At 32.1% G+C, this 20,819-nt stretch overlaps 2 protein-coding genes across 2 annotated transcripts; both read left to right on the top strand.

The window, feature by feature from the left end:
- The first annotated feature begins 615 nt into the window (after positions 1-615).
- Positions 616-12,982, top strand: LOC133191850 (serine/threonine-protein phosphatase 6 catalytic subunit-like). Its single transcript, XM_061327580.1, has 10 exons — positions 616-689; positions 2,342-2,437; positions 5,775-5,840; positions 6,048-6,115; positions 6,256-6,329; positions 7,291-7,370; positions 7,739-7,855; positions 10,562-10,654; positions 12,039-12,096; positions 12,410-12,982. Exons 1-10 carry the CDS (start codon positions 621-623, stop codon positions 12,598-12,600), a joined length of 912 nt encoding a protein of 303 aa, XP_061183564.1. The 5' UTR covers positions 616-620; the 3' UTR covers positions 12,601-12,982.
- LOC133191849 (uncharacterized) lies at positions 8,317-9,269 on the top strand. The gene has a single exon (XM_061327579.1). The coding sequence runs from the start codon at positions 8,355-8,357 to the stop codon at positions 9,132-9,134; it is 780 nt and encodes a 259-aa protein (XP_061183563.1). The 5' UTR covers positions 8,317-8,354; the 3' UTR covers positions 9,135-9,269.
- Positions 12,983-20,819: the final 7,837 nt, after the last annotated feature.

Below are 20,819 nucleotides of genomic sequence, written 5' to 3'. Positions count from 1 at the left end.
TTAATTGAAAAGTGCATTTTTCTAAAATATTATTGCAATGTTATATGTGGTTCTTTTTTTCTTTTTCTTTTTTTTTTTTCTTCTTCTTCTTTTTTTTTTTTTTACTAAAATACCATAAAAGGTACGCGTATAATTATTTTCAGTTTCTTCTGATCTTCACATAATTTCAACATACTTGTATCTCACTATATCTGCAGCATTCGATCAAATGCATTAATTCAATTAAAACTTTACGATTCTAATTTGGTAAGAAATCATTATTTGAGGTTAGAAATTGTGCCTTGACGATTTCATAAATCATTCTCAAATATTAGTCTATCATTTTGTTTAGCATTTTAAGACAAGAATATTTGAACATGAACAATTTTGCATGATTATGTGTAAAAAAAAAATCATGAAAATTGGGCTAAAATTGACCTCGCAATAAGTTTTTATATATGGGATATATATTTTTTAATTTTTTTAAAAAATATAAATAATGAATAAATCATGCTCTTATCTGTTAATTGCGTGTAAAATGTACATTAATTAAATACATGATTAACTCATGTAATTACAAAACAAATCCGGAAATACCGTCATTGTTTTTGAATGGTATAAATTCATCGAGGAAAACAAACATGGCGGAAATCGAGAAGTGGATTGAGGTAGCAAAAGAATGTAAATACTTGCCTGAAAATGACCTTAAAGTAAGTTATAATATCGGGAACATAACATTGTAATTGGTTTTCAAGTGAAACACCATTAATCTGTTATGGAAATGTTCTTTTCTTCAGATTTCTCATTTGAGTAACCAATGCACTAGTCTAACGTTAACTAAGCACTAAAACAGTTAAGTAATGGATATATGCCGAATACTGTTCTATATGTAAAATTATCAGACTGTTTGAGGCCCGTTAGGGCCGAAAACAGTCTGATAATTTTACATATAGAATTGTATGAGGCATATATCTTACTTAAAACATTGTTATTTAAATGTCCAAAAGTTACCTGAAGGATAGTTAGAATAATCTAACTGTGTCTCGGGACAAGCCCTCACCACAGTTAGAATATGTCCCATATACTTGCAATGTAGCAAATCGGAGTGGATCCACTCCGAAATGATTTTGAAGAATACAAAAGGAGTTGCACTGAAAATAACTACCAAATTAATAATAACAAACCTTTTTGAGATGGTATATGTCTTTTAACCAAAAAAAATAATCCGTATAAATAACAAAAATCAACTCATTTTCTCAACGTTTTTTCCTTGCTTCAAATTTAATGCCATGTTGACATTCAGAACTCTCTAGATTGTTCATAGAAAATGCACAGAGTACGAGTTATCGCCCGTGTTTATTTTGCAACATTGCCAATACACGGAACGAATACTATCGTTAAACCTGGTCCGTAGGACAATATCATTTTTATGATAGAACGTTCTATCTACCTGAAGGAGTCCGATAATTACACAATAGGCATCAATAGTCTTCTACCTGAAACCATCTAATAAGTAGACAAAAGAAAAGAGAAAGTTTTTTTTTCTTTAGACAGTAAAATCAGTGAGTGAACTCTTTTGTTTCTTTCATTCAATGGCAGTCGTTTGGCTTAGCAGGAACTATGGACAGTGGTCAGGTGATGAAGGATTTTTTAATGATTTGGAATATTTTTTTTATTAAGTGCATTTGACATTGATAAAGATACAGTGTTGGATGATATCTTCAAAATGCATTTAAAGTAAAAATGCGGATTTTTATCTAAAATTTTGATTGGATGATATAATGAAAATCTTGGGTTTTAAAAGTGCGGTCATTGACGAACAAACCTCGTTAAATGAAGAGATTCGCAGACTGGTTCTTTATCAGAAATGGATTTAAATTGGCTTATTCACAGTGCTGTATCGAAAACGCTTTGCAAAAAATCGAATGGAAAGTGTTACTTTTGAGGAAGGTTAAAACTTCAGTTTCTTCTTGGATTTGCTATTTTTAACAACTTAATTTCCTGGCGTTCGCTTTCCCTGAATTTTTTCTCCCTAACTTTTTTTTCTGTGGTTTCTGGACATATTAAACCTTGATTTAACTCTAGTTGTTGTTTTTTAACTACTGTCCGATTTTGTTATCACTGCTGTCCAATAATATATTATTGGACTGCTAATTTTTATTATCGGACGGCTACAGGTAAATTTTTAGACTGCAAGAACAAATGCATGACATCACAGCAATGTTTTAAATGGAGTTATGATAGTTTATAAGTTTGCCCAGTTATTGAATAATTTATAAGACCTACAAACAATAAATTAAACTGTTATATGCATATTTTATGTGCTTAAATGTACCATTAATATTTCTTGTCAACATTACAGAAACTTTGCGATATGGTCTGTGAACTTCTGCTTGAGGAGTCAAACGTCCAGCCTGTTTCTTCACCGGTAACAGTGTGTGGGGATATACATGGACAGGTATATAATCAAATTATATAATAAAAAAGGTATAGAAGCTTAAATGCTTCAAATGGGTCATATGGACTTGTAAAAGGTCATCTTCACCAGTCAAGGGGTTTCTAATCTGCTACTCTCCTCACAAATTCTTGCTATCAAAATTCAGGATTTTTTTTCTCAAGTTGTGATTGGGGTAAATTGATATCATATGATCAATCTGAATCTCCTATAGTAAATGATGATATCTTCTTTTGGGATATTTCTTGACAATATTCTTGAAAATGAAAAACAAGTAAATGGTACATGCCATTCTATACAAGAATAGATATGGGTTACCCCATATCCAAGATATTCGACTTTTAATTTATTCGAGTTTTCATTGTGCTCAGATGATTTCTAATAAATAACAAGTATATTTACTGACAAAACGTCATAGTTGAGAAGAAAGTCAACTATAAAAGTGCCATAAATCGAATAAATTAAAAGTCGAATATCTTGGATATGGGGTAACCCATATCCTTGTTATTATGATGTTCTGATCAAAATACTACGAGAATGGCCTTGAAGTTACGTCATATTTTACGTCATCAAAGGGGAGTAACCAGAATTTTATGATTATGTAAATTTTTAGAGTTGTCGTTTTTTTTAATAAATGACGTAATATTTAGGTATTCTCTGGATTATAGAACGAGCCATCAACTTCTCAATAGAGAATAAATATTTAAGCTACTGAGTTTCAACATCTTTCGTTGAATAAAATATGTACTAGGAAACAAACTGCATGTACATATATAACGTTACATGCATGTAGTGACTTATTCACAAAGTTGCACATGCCTAAAAATAGTTTTAATTTCACATAGAACATAGACTAAATATAATTAATCGTATAATTTTAAAAATGTATTTAACACCTCACTCATTTTCAGGAATATTTAATCCAAATAGCATGTTACAGGCCTGTAGCAACGTTTTTAAAGTGAAGGGGGGGGGGGGCTCTGAAAAAATCCGCGCACTATGGGCCTTTGCTACATGTGTACCATCTAACTCTCCAATGATAGAATCTTCTGTAAAAAAAAAATCAAAACAAGTTTAAGCCGTTATGGATTATTAAAGATAACCCAAATTTTAAATAGCAAAACCGGCATATATATGGATCTGTCAAGGATAGATTTTATTTATTTTTTTATTTTTGTGCTATTAAAGTACTATATCACTCAAAGTATAGGCAGATGTTAAAGATGGGTCAACCTGTCACCTTTGAGAGTAATCAATGAACTCGTCCAGAGATGCATTTGAAAGCGCGAGATCGGTTGCGGCTGTGGAGCATCACTGATTATTCCTTCGTCATAGAATAGAATCCGACATTAATGTTCACTTAATATAGATTTTGAATATACAGACGTTTTGACGATAAACTTCATTTTTGTTTCTAGAAATGTTAAGTTTACTTACAAAAATAGTACATTTTCATGTTTTTAAACTGAGTAGATCGATGACCTAGCATCGTTTTAGATGCCCCTCTAGCCCAGTCTAGGGCTTGAGTAAAAACGGTTAATCTGCACTTGTTATGAAACCGGTGTATGGTTCTATGAACTTCCAATACCCAGTCAAAAAGATCTAAACGTCACTAGCGAACGGTGCACACACCTGTGCTTGCAAGACCAAATAGCCTAGGTCTACACACGTGCGAAGACCCTTCCAGACGAGCTCGGAAAATCACGTTGCTTTGCCGAGAAGTTACGATTGCAGGTGTTTAACCATAATAACCATTCCGTTATTTAAAAAAAAAAAACAAACACAGTTAATGATTAGCATTCTCACTCAAAAGAAAATATACGTCAATTAACGAATAATAATCATGACAGTAATATAATTGGTGAAAAGATTTATCAATGTTATCAATCGAAGTATGACCTATATATTTTCGTGAAAAAGACTGAGGAGGCAGAGAGCGTAGGAATATGAAAACTTTTTATTTCCTTTTCTGGGGAAAAAGCGATTTTCTTAAAATCATTTTACGTTAATTTTATTTTCTTTAACGTATTAAATATACATCATTATTCTTAACATTTGTTGTAATGTTGTATCTACTGATCATGAATGGAACTATTTTCTTCGGAGCAATTGTGTGAAGAGTACCTGACTTTAGTAATATATCTTGAATAGATAATATGCACTGATCGAATATATTAAAAAAGCTACATGTATGGTATCATCCATCATTAAGTTGATGTGCATATAATTTTATCTGAAATCTATATATTGAAGATATAAATTTGCATCCTAAATAACAAATAAACATTGCTCAATATTTGCTTGATAATTATTCATCATATATACTTTGATTTTTTAAAACGCTCTTTATTTTTGTCAATAACACAAGCTGTGTGTATTAGGTAAGATTCGAAATCACATGATGTAAACAATCCTGATGTTTGATAGAACAATAGGCCAAGGGTTTATGAGGAGAGAAGCAGGATCAGAAACCCTTAATTGGCTAGCGAATATGGTAAAAGATCCATTCATTAGCATAATTTACAACAGGTCAATTCCTGTTTTTAATATGATCAGAACACCAGATTGAAATTTCATAACCATGATAGTGTAACTGTAAACACTGTATAGAATGTTTATAGTTAAGATGGATAAAATTGTAAAATCAGGTAAACAAAAACACCCAGAGACATATATAACAAAAATTTGAAACTGTTGGAAATCTCAAGATTTCTTACATGTGCTATTGTTTTAATTTTTGTTTAAATCTTGCACCATTTAAATCATAAAAATCTTTAAAATTATCAAGGATAACAAAGTAGAACCTTTTATTCATTTCAAAAAAATATTCAGAATGTATATTTTCATAATACATTAGCAAAGGAGAAGTCTGAAATACCAACAATCGACCTTGGTCAGCCATATCTCTGAGATTTTACCAACCTTTTGATCATTGACCTCTTTAATTTGCTTTGTTTGCTTTTATTTACTAAAACACATGTATATACTTTAAAAACTTTACCAGTCTTACACCCATATATATTCATACATTTATAATAATTTATTTAGATCAAAATACAAAAGCATCTAAGAGTAATTATAGGACTGACCTGTCACATATTCTAGACAGTAAGTATAGGAGTTGCAAATCTCTGTTATTTATGTCTCTGAAAAAAAAAGAAAAGGAAAAAATCACCCAGTACTTCCAGACAATTAACTGGATATACAGTAATAAATTCTGAATATGACTGTATTGATGACAAAATTTTAGAAGCATAGTATTTTGCTTTGATCTTTCAATTAATGTTTATTATATTGTAATGAAATGTTATTTATCGTTTTAAGTTATGGTTTTTTATAGTTTTATGACCTGATGGAATTATTCCGAACAGGAGGGCAGTGTCCAGACACAAACTACATTTTTATGGTATGTTCACTTGCATAAGCATTAATGAAGCCTTTGTAGCAATTTTTTTAATCTCAAGGTCTGTGTACCTTGAATTTATCATTCATTTTCAGGAAATAATTATGTTGTAAATTTTTCAGAATTTGAAAATTTAGTCTACCATGTTATTTAGTTATTTTTATGAATTTCTTCTATACATGCTTAGATGTGTTTACTTTTTTCATATAGGGAGACTTTGTTGACCGTGGATATTATAGTTTGGAAACTTTCACATTGTTACTGACACTAAAAGCCAGGTAAAATACAGGTGTATAGTATTCAGCTAAAGAAAGAAAACTGTAATGGCAACTGAATTACCTTATTTTGTAGTAATGTCTAGCTATAGCACCAGTCTACTCTCTTTTTTTTTTCACTGTTTTAAAATTTAAATCGACAGATGGCCAGACAAAATAATTCTGTTAAGAGGAAATCATGAAAGCAGACAGATAACTCAGATATATGGATTTTATGGTAAGTAATTGTATTCCACACATGACCAGTTACGCCCACCCACCCCACCCCACCAGATATCTATGTGTTGCTTATGTGTTTTACAACATATACTTAACTCCCTTGTCAAGTCTGTCAACATGCTTGTACCGGAACAAGCCATTTAATGGCCAGCATCATAATCTGATCTCTAAGCATCGTTGTTTACATTGAATAATAAGATTCAAAGTGGAATTGTGTTTGAAAATATGATTGGAGCTGTTAGATTTTATTGTTAAATAACTCTGATTTGTCAATTCCATTGGCTCTGTGGAAACCCACTGAATGTTAGCCAATAGCAGTGAGACTTGCAAACCTTACTAAGTATTTAGTGAATTTCCTTTTATCTCTGAAAGTCAAGAAGTACTTATGAAATGCTGTTAAGGTGTCATATGTGAATTTAATTAAAAAAAAAAATAATAAACATGAAAATTTATGCTGCAGTATTAATACAGTTGAACTTCGATATCTCAAACACTGATATGTTGAATACCATGAATATGTCAAATCCATCTGGATTTCTCAGCCAAGTATTCTTTTAGTATTTCACCCTTGATTTCTCAAGTCCTCTTATATCTTGAAATTTTTATCTTTTTCCCATCAAGTTTGAGATAACAAGATATGACTGTATTACTAACTTATTGAGGGGAAACTTTGGAATGTTTCTAATACAATGTTTCCACCAGCTCATGAATATTCTTTTCTGCTGTATTTTCTTTGGTGAACTATTTATCATGTACTTACTGCTGTTGTCTTTGTGGACAGACATCTCAATGTGTTAGCAGCAGCTTGTTAAACAGACATTTCTTGTATGTCTGTCCTTATTTTCTTTCCCAGAAGGCTGCATTTCTGCAGCTGTAGATATGTGAAATTAGATTTTTAACATGTATGTATACCCACACAGATACTCTGTCTGAAAAAGTGCATATTTTTTAACCTTTAGATGAATGTCAGTCTAAATATGGGAATGCCAATGCCTGGAGGTATTGTTGTAAGGTGTTTGATCTCCTCACAGTAGCAGCAGTGAGTATCTGTATGATTGCAATACACAGGGATAGTGTATTTGAAGGAATCTTTTGCTAAGTTTTTATTTGTTTCTCCAGAAATATTGCAAACATGCTCTAAGGCATCTCTGCAAGCCAAGGGTTTTCGATCCGCTTCATTTTCTCTTGTGGAGAGCAAAGTGGACTGAAAACCCTTAACTTGCAAAGATGGCTCCAAGGGATCACCAGACTTAAATGAAATATGTATGTATCTTATAGTGGTAATTCATGTGTCTTTGAGTGATAGAGGCCTAGGTGTGGAATTCAATTTTCAGTTACAAAAAGTATGCAGATTTTTTTCTTTTTAAATTTAAAATAAAGATCAAAATGATTTTTTTTTTTCAACAGATTATAGATGAGTGTGTTTTATGTGTCCATGGAGGTCTTTCTCCAGATATAAAGACCATTGACCAGATTAGAACAATTGAGAGGAATCAAGAAATCCCTCACAAAGGAGCTTTTTGTGATATCCTTTTTTTGTGTTTATATGTATTTGGATTTTTTCTTTCAGGTAACTGTTAACGAAGTGTCATGCATTTTTACAAGTTGTGTCACTTAGCTAAAAATATGGTGGAATTCATCCAAATGATAGACCCAAAACAGATTGTTATGTTACATACGTACACAATATTTTCTTTTGTCTGTCTTCAGTATGCTGAAAAAAAAATCAGTTCTTTTTAAATATATACATATATATAATGATATAACTATAAAAAGATAACACTTGACACATAAAAAAAATTGTTAAGTAATGTTATAAGTGTAAATATATTTGGTGTTTAACTGATGAAATTCTTTCACTTACTAAATTAAAAGATTGGTTCGTTTAAATAAAACTGCGTTTAAAATTCGAAGCAATATAAGTACGACTCGATAAAAAGAAGTACGAATCATTATACGTACGCTTTACTCAATAATCAAACCTGACCTGATTTCACGTGTTTTATGAACTTTTTATCATAAAATGTCTAGTTTAGTGCGGAAAACGTTTTTATGTGCTCTGAAAACGAGATCTTCTTTCCAACATTATGGATTACCAGCAATAAGAAATCTTACCAGTCGTACCATGGTGTGTAAAAGGACATTTTCAAGCCTTGTCAATTTTCCGAGGCAATTCGGAAGCGTACAACAGCGTTGGTGTCATCAGAAAAGTGCCAGCCTTGAAAGTGATTCCAATTTGTCGAAGTACCTGGAATCTGAAATAAAGTCAGAAACGGAGGACGGGCTTGAAGAAGTTGACAACCTTCTTGATGGATGGACAAAGGAATGTGAAGGAGTACAAGTGGTTTTAAACAAGAAGATAGGCAAAGAGACTGTCAGAGTAAAATTCAGCATTGCTGGAGCTCTGGAGGAATATGGACCAGAGGGAGAGGAAGTAGACTATGAGATGCCATTGTTTTGTAAGCCTCCCTTTGAAGTTGAAATTGTCAAGCCTAGTGGTAACACAATGGCTATCCGTTGCATGATTTCAGAAGAAATCGGGGAAGAGCCATCAGAGGATGATGTGTCTGACAGATTTGAAATTATCAACGTTGCAATGACCCAAGGGGAAGTTAAAGAAACAACATATGTTTGCGAAGCAGAAAATATGGATGTTGACATGTATGAGGGTCTTATGGACGTTCTTGATGAAAGAGGCATTGACAGAGCTTTCACTCAAGACTTGATTGAATTTAGCACAAAATATGAAAAGAAGGCATATGTTAACTTCATTTCATCAATGAAGAAGTTTGCAGATGAATAGTGCTGTTGTGACAGTTTTTGACAAGAAAGATTTGCATTAACATGTAGAGAACATTTTTTAACAACTCACCATGATTTGTTCCATTATGTTTTATGTAATATCATAAGTGATTTATGAATAAAATTTTAGATCTGACTTTTTAAAAAATTCATATAATGAACCATCTGTTCAGTGCATAGAAGGTAAAGTCATATTGCTGCTGAACATTTGTTTCCGACTAACTTGGGCATTAACTAAATTAACTAAAAAGGGGGGGAGGGGGGGGGTGTTTTGTCTCTTTTCTAAGCCAGCTTCCTTCACATACATGACTCTTCTCGTCATTTTATTGGGGGCGGGGGGTGGTGGATAGGGGGTCCTAGGTCATTTTGTGTTGCCTGCAGAGCAGAGCGACACTTGGGGATCACCTTACTTGAATACTGTCCTTTCTTCCGTCTGTTACACCCTATATATAGGTATGGATTTGATATTTTGCACATCTATTGCTTGGCACTTTGGCTTTTGTAAAATACTATGGTTGTGACCTTTTAACTTGACTCCTGACCTACTTTTCAAAATAGCTCATTTTGAAATTAGCAACTATAATTCATGTTTATGAGCTCATGAAACTGTACTTTGAAACTGTATGCCATGCAGTAACCACACAAACTGAAATTTAAATAGATTGTACTTTCAAAATACATCGTGATTGGTATACCAGTATTCATCTTCGCTAGCCAAGGGTTTCTGATACGCTACTCTCATGAGGAGAGTAGCGTATCAGAAACCCTTGGCTAGCGAAGATGACCAGTATTAAAGAAAGACTGAAATCTCTTTTGGGGATGGTTAGATTAAACACACATTTATCATGTTTTAAAATGAAAAATATTTTTTTAAAGGTTAATTTCAATTTCATTATTCCCCCTAGCTTTGGAGATTGGGGAATCATATTTCTATTCTAAAATCAGATTTTTTATGATAAACGCTATTCTTCGTGGATTTTTCCTGTGCTTTTATAAATCATGATAATGCTAGTAGCAAGTAAATAACTGGCCACTCTTCGGTTTATTGTTATTTTTAATGATGCTATAAAGCAGGCGACACATTTGTTCCTTGGAACTCTCTAGTTTGATAATGTAGAAATTCAATAACTCTGTAAATCCCGGGGGGGGGCTTTAGATTCAAGAAATTGTGAAGTCATTTCTTGCTGTCTTCTTTCCTAAAATTATTAATATATCAGAAATGCTCATTATTTCATAATTGTAAAATGAGTATTCATTTTTGTATTCGTAAATATCTGTCTATTCAAGAAAATGATTGGTTTGTAACAGAAATTTTTAAATTGTGCAGATTTTTCCAAAATACACATGTTGATTAAAAGCCAATGTTGGAATATTTCAAAAACAAGTATTGTTTGATGATAATTTGACATTTTTCCTTAATGCTGTATACATTTGGTATGGTCTGATCCTGAGGATGTTGAGACATGGGCAATCAGTCCCAGGGGTGCAGGATGGCTCTTTGGGGCAAAGGTCACAAATGAGGTAAGAATGCTATTTTTTTGGCATGGAAGATCCTTTAAAATGAAAGATGGGAATCCCATATAAGTGGGGGGGTTTTATGAAAGGAAAGATGGGGATCACCAGACCCAAGTTTCTTTACAAAAGGCCTTGGTCAGTGGAGATTAAAAAAAAAATGAAGTCTGATTTATGAGCTGACTTGCACTGTATGCAGTTAGTAGCTGATCTGAGCATAAAGCTCAAGTTGCTTTTCTGATAACATTCATCCAATTCTAACCAAACTTGTCACAAGCATTCTTGAGTAAAGTGGATTCAAGTTTGTTCAAATGAGGGGCCACATACTATTAAAAGGAGAATGAAATGCAGATTTAGGGTGGGTATCTTAAAAATCCTCTCAGAACTACTGGGCCAGAAAAGAGGAAATTGATAGTTTTAAGATACAAGGTAAAGTTAATTTTATTCAAATCATGGCCCCAGGGAGTTGGTTGGGGCCAGAATTCAAGAAGTTTAGCATGGGAATATAGAGGGAAAAATTTCTTTATGCATGTATTTTGTTTTCAAGAACATTAAATGCTATGAGTAGTGAAATTAATATGCAATCATCCCCAGGTAGTATAGATTCAAGTTCAAATTATAGCCCCATGGGGTAGAAAGTGGTCAAAATGCAAAGTTTAATATGAGAATATTTAGGAATTTTTTTTAATAATCTCAATAACAAGGCAATGATAAGTCACATTAATGTGCATGCATCCTCAGAGAATGTAAATTTAAGAATTTTAATTTTGTTTGAAATGTGCCATCCAGGAATAGGGTTGGGGCACAATAGGGTGTCCAAGTTTTACATGACAATATATAGGGAAAAAATTATTAAATAATTTCTTTTAAAGAACAGCAGATCCATGATAAGTCATTCATGTACATACTACACAAGTATTCTCAAGTTTTGCAGATTTAAATTCGTTGAAATCATAATCTCCATGGGTAGGAGTAAAAGTTTCACATGGAAGGTATAGTTTAATAAAAAAGAATGTACAAAAACTTTCCTCTTATGAACAGTAAGGCCGTTATTAGTGATGTTTGATGCAAACATCGTCCAGCGTTGTAGATTCAAGTTTAAGGGCCACTGGTGCAAGGGTGCCGTGGGATCACAATAGAAATTCAAAGAAAATATCTTTTGAAAAACTTCTTGTAAAGAACAACATGGTCATGATTAGTCATAAAAATATGCAGAAATTTCAGTGTGTAGATTCAAGTTTCTTCAAATATGACTCTGGGGCTAGGTTTGTGCCATTGTTTTGAAAAATGCTGCCAAGGTGACTCAGGTCAGTATTGTGGCTTATGGGCATCTTGTATAAAAATGCCACCAGGAACATAAAATTGCTAATTAAGAAATATTTCATCATTTCAGTTTATGCATATCAACAACCTGAAACTTATATGCAGAGCTCATCAGTTAGTGCACGAAGGTAATATATATACTAGACAATGTTTTGTAAAAACTGACAATGAAGCACATATAATAAATGAGATGATAAAGGTGGAAAATACTGAAATGCTGTATTTAGTACTGTGGAGAACTGAATAATAAGTTACATAGTATGCATCATCGCGGACATGGAGTCCGCATACAGCTCTCTCCTATACTGGCCAGACGTACGTTTTGGCCATGGTTTGCGACGATGCATAGTATGTTAGATACTATTAATACATGTATTAATCATTGAATTCATAAGTTTTAGTGAATTGCTTCATATCTGTATGGATGATTTTTTTTTTCAGGCTATAAGTACATGTTTGATGAGAAACTTGTGACAGTCTGGTCAGCACCTAACTACTGTTATCGATGTGGAAACATTGCAGCAGTTTTATCATTCAAAGATCCAGACACAAGAGAGGCCAAATTATTCCGTGCTGTACCAGAACACGAGAGGGTCATTCCAGCACGCACAACAACTCCATATTTTCTATAGGACAGTCATAAGTTTTTAATTCAGCTTTTGGATCGGGGACAGATTTGGAACAAAATATATATTGTCTCATTAAATGATAAATGAAATAACAGGAAAAAGAGATTGCTCCATTAGTAAATTAAATTTCAAAAACAAAAACTCATAAATTATCATGTGTTATGACAATTTACATTGATTGTAAAGCCTTCAGTTTGTTTTCATTTTTCCATATAAGAATGTGAAATGGTATTAAAACATTTCTCATGGATTTTAGAACATTTATAACATACGCAGACATTTTCAAAACATTGAGGAACATGTCAGTTTTTTAAACCTCTTTATTGAAATCTGATCTTTTATGATTGTGTTTGTAAATAATGTAAATAAATGTATTTTTAAACAATTTTCTTTCTTTATTTTTCATCTTTTCAGACAATTATCATTTTCTACCTCATAAATGAAGGCTATTTTTATCAAGTTTGATTGCTTTTTACTTCTGAATCAGCAAAGCAATATAATATTTCATTACATTATTTGTATGGGATTGTACAAGAGGAACCTTTCAGTTTCAGCAACTAAGCTCATTTGTTTGACCTTTAAGATATTTTTGTTAACTGGATGTTTTTATCGGCCTAGGTATCCTCTCGGGGGGGGGGGGGGGGGTCTCCTTCCTTTTGATACATTTTTTTCAGAATACTGGTTATTTGCCATTGCTTGACGTTAAAGCAACAAAAAAGGGGGAGGGGGCAACTAGCATCTATAAATGATTTTTTCTCATATAAAATCTACTGCAAAAGACTATAACCAGAAAAAAGTTAAAACGTTCTACGGACCTGTGCATGTTATATTTTGAGACACGGGTCACCTTTGCAATTGTCCATATTTTTCGAATGTTCAAAAGTTGATGTAAGATAATTGTATCATTTTATACTTTGCACTAACTAAGCAATGTTAAACGAAGTGCTATATGTATTATATAAACAAATGATTGACTATTTTTGCTTACTATTATTTGAAGAAGAAAAAAAAATCAATAACGAAATTATATAAACTGTAGACGAACTGTGAGCGATCCACATATTTATACCCCTGAGCCAATTTTTTTTTTTTTGAAGTGCCCATTTAGGATCTTGAACTTTCCAAAATGCCTTGGTAAAAAAAGAGACATCCTCTGGTAATAATAAGTGACCTGGCTTTGAGCGAAGTAGGGACAATCATTGTTTCCACATTATAAACATGACATGAATTAAGATTTCTCATACAATATATACAATTCAGCACATTTCAAGAAATTTTCAAAATTTGACTTTTGTGGGGGCAAAAGTATGCATGCATACACCGCATATAGTTCTGTAGAGAAGGAGTAATGCTTTATTAAAATTTTTGCATGAATATTATGGCTTATTTTTTATTTTGGATATTAGGAGTCATTCTCTGTAATGACTTGAACTTTAATATAAGAGCTGTGGCACGCATAGTTTCAGAATTTCTCCAAACTCTGTATGATAAAAGTCTTTGATGCCGTAAACTCAAATCGGGCAAAATTGGTTGCTACGTGTCATGGTTACCATAGCAACATGTCCTAAAGTTTGAAAAATAGCATTTTTCAACATGTTCAGAGTCCCATAGTTAACGTTTGCAGCAAAGCAAATAAGTGGCAATGACTGTTTCTGAAAGTTGAAGGCCTGCTGTCCCAAATGCATGATAAACATGTTTGGTAAATCAACTATAACATAGGTTATTATGGAAACAAAGTATTCAAAAGTAATTATTTTGTTCATTTAATTTTGTAAAGTCATACACTTAAGAATATAAACAATAATTATAGGTTGAAATGCAAGCAAAAAATAGACAAAAGATCCTTGTAACATATACCAAGGAAGAAATATATTTCTTATAGGTTGGCAATGATTGTCCTGGTTTTAATACCACGAAGAGATTTTAAATTTACATTCTTGGTGTTTTTATCTTATCCTATCTATTTAAAAAGCATATTTCTATATAACTGATGATCAATTTTTAAAGGCGTTGGTGTGACCCTAATTTTCACATTTCAACAAATTCAAATTCAATTCTTTAAATAGAGCGTTGCTATGGAAATTAGCCGAAAAAATATGCATAAAAGTTTGAATAATATTCTGTTTCCTTGGATACTTACCCTTGTATGTAGATTCCCAAAACTTTCATGATTGATATTTATGAACAACTAACCTGACTTTCAATTTTGACTACCACCCAATTTCTAACTGGATGCAAAACGCTGGCACCTAGGGTTTAATATTGATATAAAATTAACAAAATCGAAAATTTTTCCTCCTTGGTAACCATAGCAACAGTGTTATATTTTTCAACAAACTTTATAAATAAATGATATTCAACTTTAGTTCTACCAGATAAGTACTATTCAAGGTGAGTCAAATAATATGTTTCTTGATTAAAAGGTAAGTAAATTCCTAAGGCAGCAAAAAATATCACTTTAAATAACTGGTACGTTGTTTCCATGGTTATACTGCAAAGTAACAATTAATCCCAATTTTTCTTATGTTGTCGGTGTTGCAAGGTCCTAAGGATTTATATGTGCTAGTCATGAATTTTATTGTTTTCCTCAAGACAGTAGCATTAACCCAATCTTAGCAACAGATTTTGCATGGTTACACTGTGTTACCATGGCAATCTGAAAGTTATTTTTAGAATAATATTGCCAATTACCTAATTACTTAAGGTCAAATATTTTTATTGTTTTTCTTAGGTTTTTGATTGAATTTGGTCATGTAACACCTATCATTAATGAATATTGAGCATTTCAGCATCTAAAATGTATTCCAAATGTACCCATGGTTACCACTTACTTAGAGAAAAATTCTAAATAGTTTCTTTTATAGCATAAGTGGCAACAAGGTGTCATGTTTTTGTGAGAATGGTTTGTTTGTTTTTCTTAGTCTTTTAAGGTTTAAGAAAGATTCAAAGTAGCTGAAAATCTCAATTTTTCCAACTTTTCTGACTGTTACAATGGCAACCAAGACACATAGCAACGGAATTTTATTTGATATACATTTCTGGTGTCAAGTTGTAATAATGGGCAAAGTTTCATCAAAATCGGTGACCATGCGTGGCCAAGAAGTTTAAGTGGTTACAGAGAATCGTTATTAAACACAAAAATGGGGTCACATTTCATTTTTTTAGCTCACCTGAGCGGAAGGCTTATAAGTGAGCTTTTCTGTTGATAAAGTCATTTTATCGACCATTGAATTTGCAAAATACTGACTTTAAACGAGACTGTTGATATCCTTTTACTTATTTATCTGTACATGTAGCTTGCTTCGATTTAGACATTGCTCGTATGTAGATTATGCACGGTCTTGTTCATCGAACCAACTGGAAAACATAAACTCCATATGCAGGTAATAATGGTATATTGCTAAATACATGTAAATAAGGGAATTTGACGATAGAAAAGTTGATGTTATCACATTTATCATAAAGTCTTTTTGTAATTTCTCCATCAATGTCTTTTTAGTAAAGTAGACAAATATGAAATGGAATGATATGTTAGATTCTGTGGTGTCTTTTATTTCGAATTCAAAGAGCTACATGTATATATCGAATCGGCGTAGAAATGAAACAAAATGAATATTGATAATTGATAAAATGTCGTCCATATAACTAAAATTGAAGGCCACAGCAAGAGACTTCTCGTGTAGAAGTTTTTGAATAAATTCTGCTTCATATGAATACAAAATAGAACTGCTAATAACTGGACTCAGTTAGGACCCATGGGAATTTCAACAGATGGTTGGAGGATTTGATCCCCCAAAACTACATTATGATAGATATTGTCAATCAGAAACTAAGCATCTTTTTAATATCAACTTCGGAGTATTTGTGAGTACATGTACAATCAGAATGTTTTTAAGAATAATTAATTTTGCAGATGTATTAATTTTTTTTCCTTGGGCGACAATATGTGCAGTGTAAAGGCCGGTATAAACAGTAAGTACAAGTATTGTAACACTTCTGTAGTGTAGTACTTTTCTGTATACAGGATAATACAAATTTGATAAGATTGAAAATAAACGTAGATAAATTCAAGTGCTATTTTCCCTCAATATTTCTCTCAAAACAAATCAATCACTGGGTATTGAGTGGTTGGCATGATCATGAATTAGCGCTACACACTTCCGCTCATATTTGGTATTTTATTAATTCATGAATTATCGTTGTCTGCGCCAAAGCCGCTAAAATATGAAGCCCGCTCTTTTAAGTACACATACAGGCCTCTACTTAATATCTCGACAATGGTATGTTTAGTGGCGACAATATGTGCCGCCAAATATCGATTTTTTTTTATGACCGCTCAGTAAAACATTGAAAATGTCAGATTTTTTTAAATATAGAATTTTATAGGAAACAATTTTAAAGGTATAACAATTATAGTTATTTTTACTTTACAATAGTTCTTACCACAACTATCGAATGCCATGTGTATGTACATGTATAGGCCAGTTTTTAGCCTCTCTGATTAACACAAATTATAGAAAATGTACATCTCTCTCTCTCTCTCTCTCTCTCTCTCTCTCTCTCTCTCTCTCTCTGGCACTGAAATTGCCTTTAGAAATTATATAGCTGGATCACTGGCACTGGATCGGAAGTTGATGTTTTTTTCTGTATGCGTTAGCCACTCCGCTTTACGAAAAAAGAGGGAAATAATGTTATTTTCAAAACCAAAAAAGACCCAAAACTAAATTTTCCTGTTTTTGTGATTGATTTAAGTTTATCTCAACGAAGTTTGTTAAATTCCTAGAAACATTTTCGTTACTTCTACTGAATTGATGGATTACATTCAAGCAGTTTTAGGTCGAAGCAGTTTTATAGTCAATCACCCATACAGATTAGAAGGTTTATTAAGAATTAATTTTTGATGATACCATACATGTAGGGACTTACATAACGTACATAAACTCTATATTTCATGTTGTTTCGCTAAAAACATAGAAAGTTAATAACCACTTAAAATTATAGCCATTCAGATTTCAGGGAACGTGTATTTTCTAGATTTTTCACATCGACGTGAGCGACAATTAAGATTTGTGTAACACATGTAACTATCTTACAAGGACGCCTTCATCATTAGTGAAAGTTCATTATGGTATGACCTGATAGTGTTTGTCCAGGCAAATTTCTTGAAGTGTCAGACTAAATTCTAATAAATGCATATTAGCGCGCCATAAAAAATTATCAGATCTTTCCTATGAACTTTATAACACTGAAATACATTACTTAAACGTACATTTAACAAATCATGTTTAAAACACTAGCTCATAGAATTGACAAACAATCGAGGGATTATTCCTTCACTTCAATTTAACGAGGTTGGATCCTGATATTTAAAGTCTTTAGCAATTTTTTATCAAGTATATTTTTAGTATCTATACGCATAGCTTAATTGGATATGAAAACAAAATATGTGGTTCAGTATGCTTCTTTTAGCGCTACGGTACATTTAATATGACTATTGTGTCTTAATCATAAATCACATCTTCGAAGTTTTCCCTCCTATATGTTTTTATCCAAATAAATCCTGGGACAAAATATACTACTATTCTATCTTTTAAAAAGACACATTAAAATTTTGACAAAGAAGAAGTTTCAAATTGCTTCGCATATTCAATTATTCGACCTTTCTTGCACTCACATAATGTCATTTTTCTGGCATTAAAATTTAACAAGCAAGAAAATTAATTTAAAGTCTTAAACTTTTGCTGAATTTAAGCAGAGTGATCAAAGTTATTCAGACAAGAAAATCAAAAGTGGGGGTCTATGATGTAATTTTTTTAAATGTTACTAAAAAAAAAATGTTAATTTTATGTTAAAATTGGCTCAATTTTTTCCAGGATTTCAGAATATATTTACTATATTTGTCACAATATGATGATAGAATTCATAAAAATTAATTGAATAGAATTTCAGAACCATCATAAAACAATTCACTGCAAAAAATTGCTCTGTGTGCATATAGCAAGGAAAAAATAGGAATCTAAAATTAACAGTACTGTAAATACTTCATAAGCGAGAAATTAATAATTTTCTTCCAAGAAACCTTCCGCCACAAAATATAGTTTCTGGCTTAATCCTATCTGTATGGAATTTAATCGCGGGTTTTTTTTTTTATTTTTTATTCCCCCCCCCCCTTTAATATTGTTTAATTTGCATTGAAGAAAACAAATTAAATGTAAGAACTTAAATATGATGCAGAATTTTAGAAATATAGGTCCAGACAAAAATCTGCTCAAAAGCCCTCCTTAAGGTATGTCACTCGTGAAATTAGTTATATCAAGGATCTTTTTTAAAACTATATTTTTGATAAGTACTCGGAGCATGACTCAAAATCGTAAAGAAATATTCGTTGAAACCTAACTTTCAATATTCCTAGCATATAGCAACGGAAAATATGCTCTGAGTAAAAATATATAGGGCTAAAGTTCCAGGAAATGTGTAGATTTGAAGAATTGTCTTCTAAATATCCTTCCACCATAAGAAATAGTCTCCCATAAATCTTGTTTCTTTATGATTTTGTAACCAGTATTTAAATCGAATTTTGTATAATTTGAATTCATTATTTGTTAATTCAAATATAATTTAATTTTGGTTGTAACGCATCATTTGATTGGATAAAAAAATAGAATAAATCGTGTAACCTGGGTTGCCTACGTCACAATGACTTACGTCAAAAACGTATCAATCCGCTTGACGTTACATTTAAAATACATACAATTTAAAGTCATTTTCGAAGGAGAAATTGTCTTATTTTTTACACTTAATGATGGAAAATCAAATTATAAGAAATGAATTTAATAGCTACCCAATTTATACTGGTATAACCTGGGTTGGAACAGTGTACGCTTTTTTATAAACCGCTTCGCGGTTTATAAAGCGTAAACTGCCCCAACCCAGGTTATACTAGTATAACTTGGGTAGCTATTAAATTCATTCCTTAAATGTTATAAGAATCGAAATGTTATAAATAGTTTTGAAATGAGTGATTCTGACTGAACTTTTCTTAAAAGCTGACGAGTGACATACCTTAGGTTAGGCCATTCACTCCGTTTAAAAAATTACTGTTCATAAAGTTGATAATCGAGTTAGTGTTCCTTAAAGAGAACGCATATTTTATGTTAATACCATCAGAATCTCAGATGAGTCCATATGGCGCCATTTTCTATGTATAAACAAAACCCTTTTTATGTCGTATTAAAGATACATTCCATTCTGTTGATACCAGAATATTTCCATTTCTATTTGTTTTCCTTGTGATAACTCTTTGAAAGTTAGTTGAGCTGATTTCTTGATCATTCTACAGGAATGTAAATTTCGCCAAGCGAAAGGTTAGGAGCTAAGAAGGCCTAATATGAATGTAATTTTCGTGCGGCTGTCTTTGTGTCTGACGCTAAGGAGGCCTAATATGCATGTAATTCTCGTGCGGATGTCTTTGTGTTTGACGTCAGTGGGCGGGGACTATTGAAATTGACGTGTGAGGCTTCGTGTAATTTAAATCTATTAGTCTACATTTTTACAATCTAAATTTACAATTTTATTTCACAATGAAATGGAAATATAAGGAATCACTGTCTAGTTAGTAGAGTATGCCAGGGACATCAACGATAATTGGAAACGTGGGATAATTTATGCATAACGGGCTTCGCCTGTTATGCAAATTATCCCACGTTTCAAACTATCGTTGATGCCCTGGCATACTCTACAAACTAGACAGTGATTCCTTAAATCTATTTCTGAAAAAAGTCTTTTATTGTTGTATATACATATTGTTTAATGAAAAGATGTCGAGGCCTGCAAACTACAATTTGATTAAAAGTATCACCTTTACGATGGCGGTGTATAATGTTCATCGGATGACACGTGATATGAGAGGGAAAAATACATATGCAAAAAGCGAAACAAAACAAAAAAAAATATGTATTGACATTTGAAAGCTAAGGTTTACAAAAAAAAATATCGTTAAGGAGTTAACCTCTTTTATTGTATACCGGTAATCTACGGGGATTCTTGAAATATCAGTGATGGAAATTAATCTTACACGGATCTGGTCCATGAAAATCCTGATTATATATACCTGGGTGTGTATATATATATATATATATATATATATATATATATATATATATATATATATATATATATATATATATATATATATATATATATATATATATATATATACCTGT

This window comes from Saccostrea echinata, unplaced genomic scaffold, assembly GCF_033153115.1.
Source record: "Saccostrea echinata isolate AGI-Se365-2 ecotype Australia unplaced genomic scaffold, CSIRO_AGI_Sech_v1 ptg000025l, whole genome shotgun sequence".
In the NCBI taxonomy this organism is placed as follows: Eukaryota; Metazoa; Mollusca; class Bivalvia; order Ostreida; family Ostreidae; genus Saccostrea; species Saccostrea echinata.
The sequence above is the reverse complement of the archived record's forward strand: the minus strand, read 5'-3'. Positions and strand labels throughout refer to the sequence as shown.

What these genes read in the sequence shown, in the direction of transcription:
- LOC133191850 (XM_061327580.1), top strand. Translation starts at nt 621, where the DNA reads ATGGCGGAAATCGAGAAGTGGATTGAGGTAGCAAAAGAATGTAAATAC. An exon ending in TTACTGACACTAAAAGCCAG is followed by an intron (nt 6,116 to 6,255) that starts GTAAAATACAGG and finishes TTAAATCGACAG; the next exon opens with ATGGCCAGACAAAATAATTC. An exon ending in TCATCAGTTAGTGCACGAAG is followed by an intron (nt 12,097 to 12,409) that starts GTAATATATATA and finishes TTTTTTTTTCAG; the next exon opens with GCTATAAGTACATGTTTGAT.
- LOC133191849 (XM_061327579.1), top strand. Translation starts at nt 8,355, where the DNA reads ATGTCTAGTTTAGTGCGGAAAACGTTTTTATGTGCTCTGAAAACGAGA.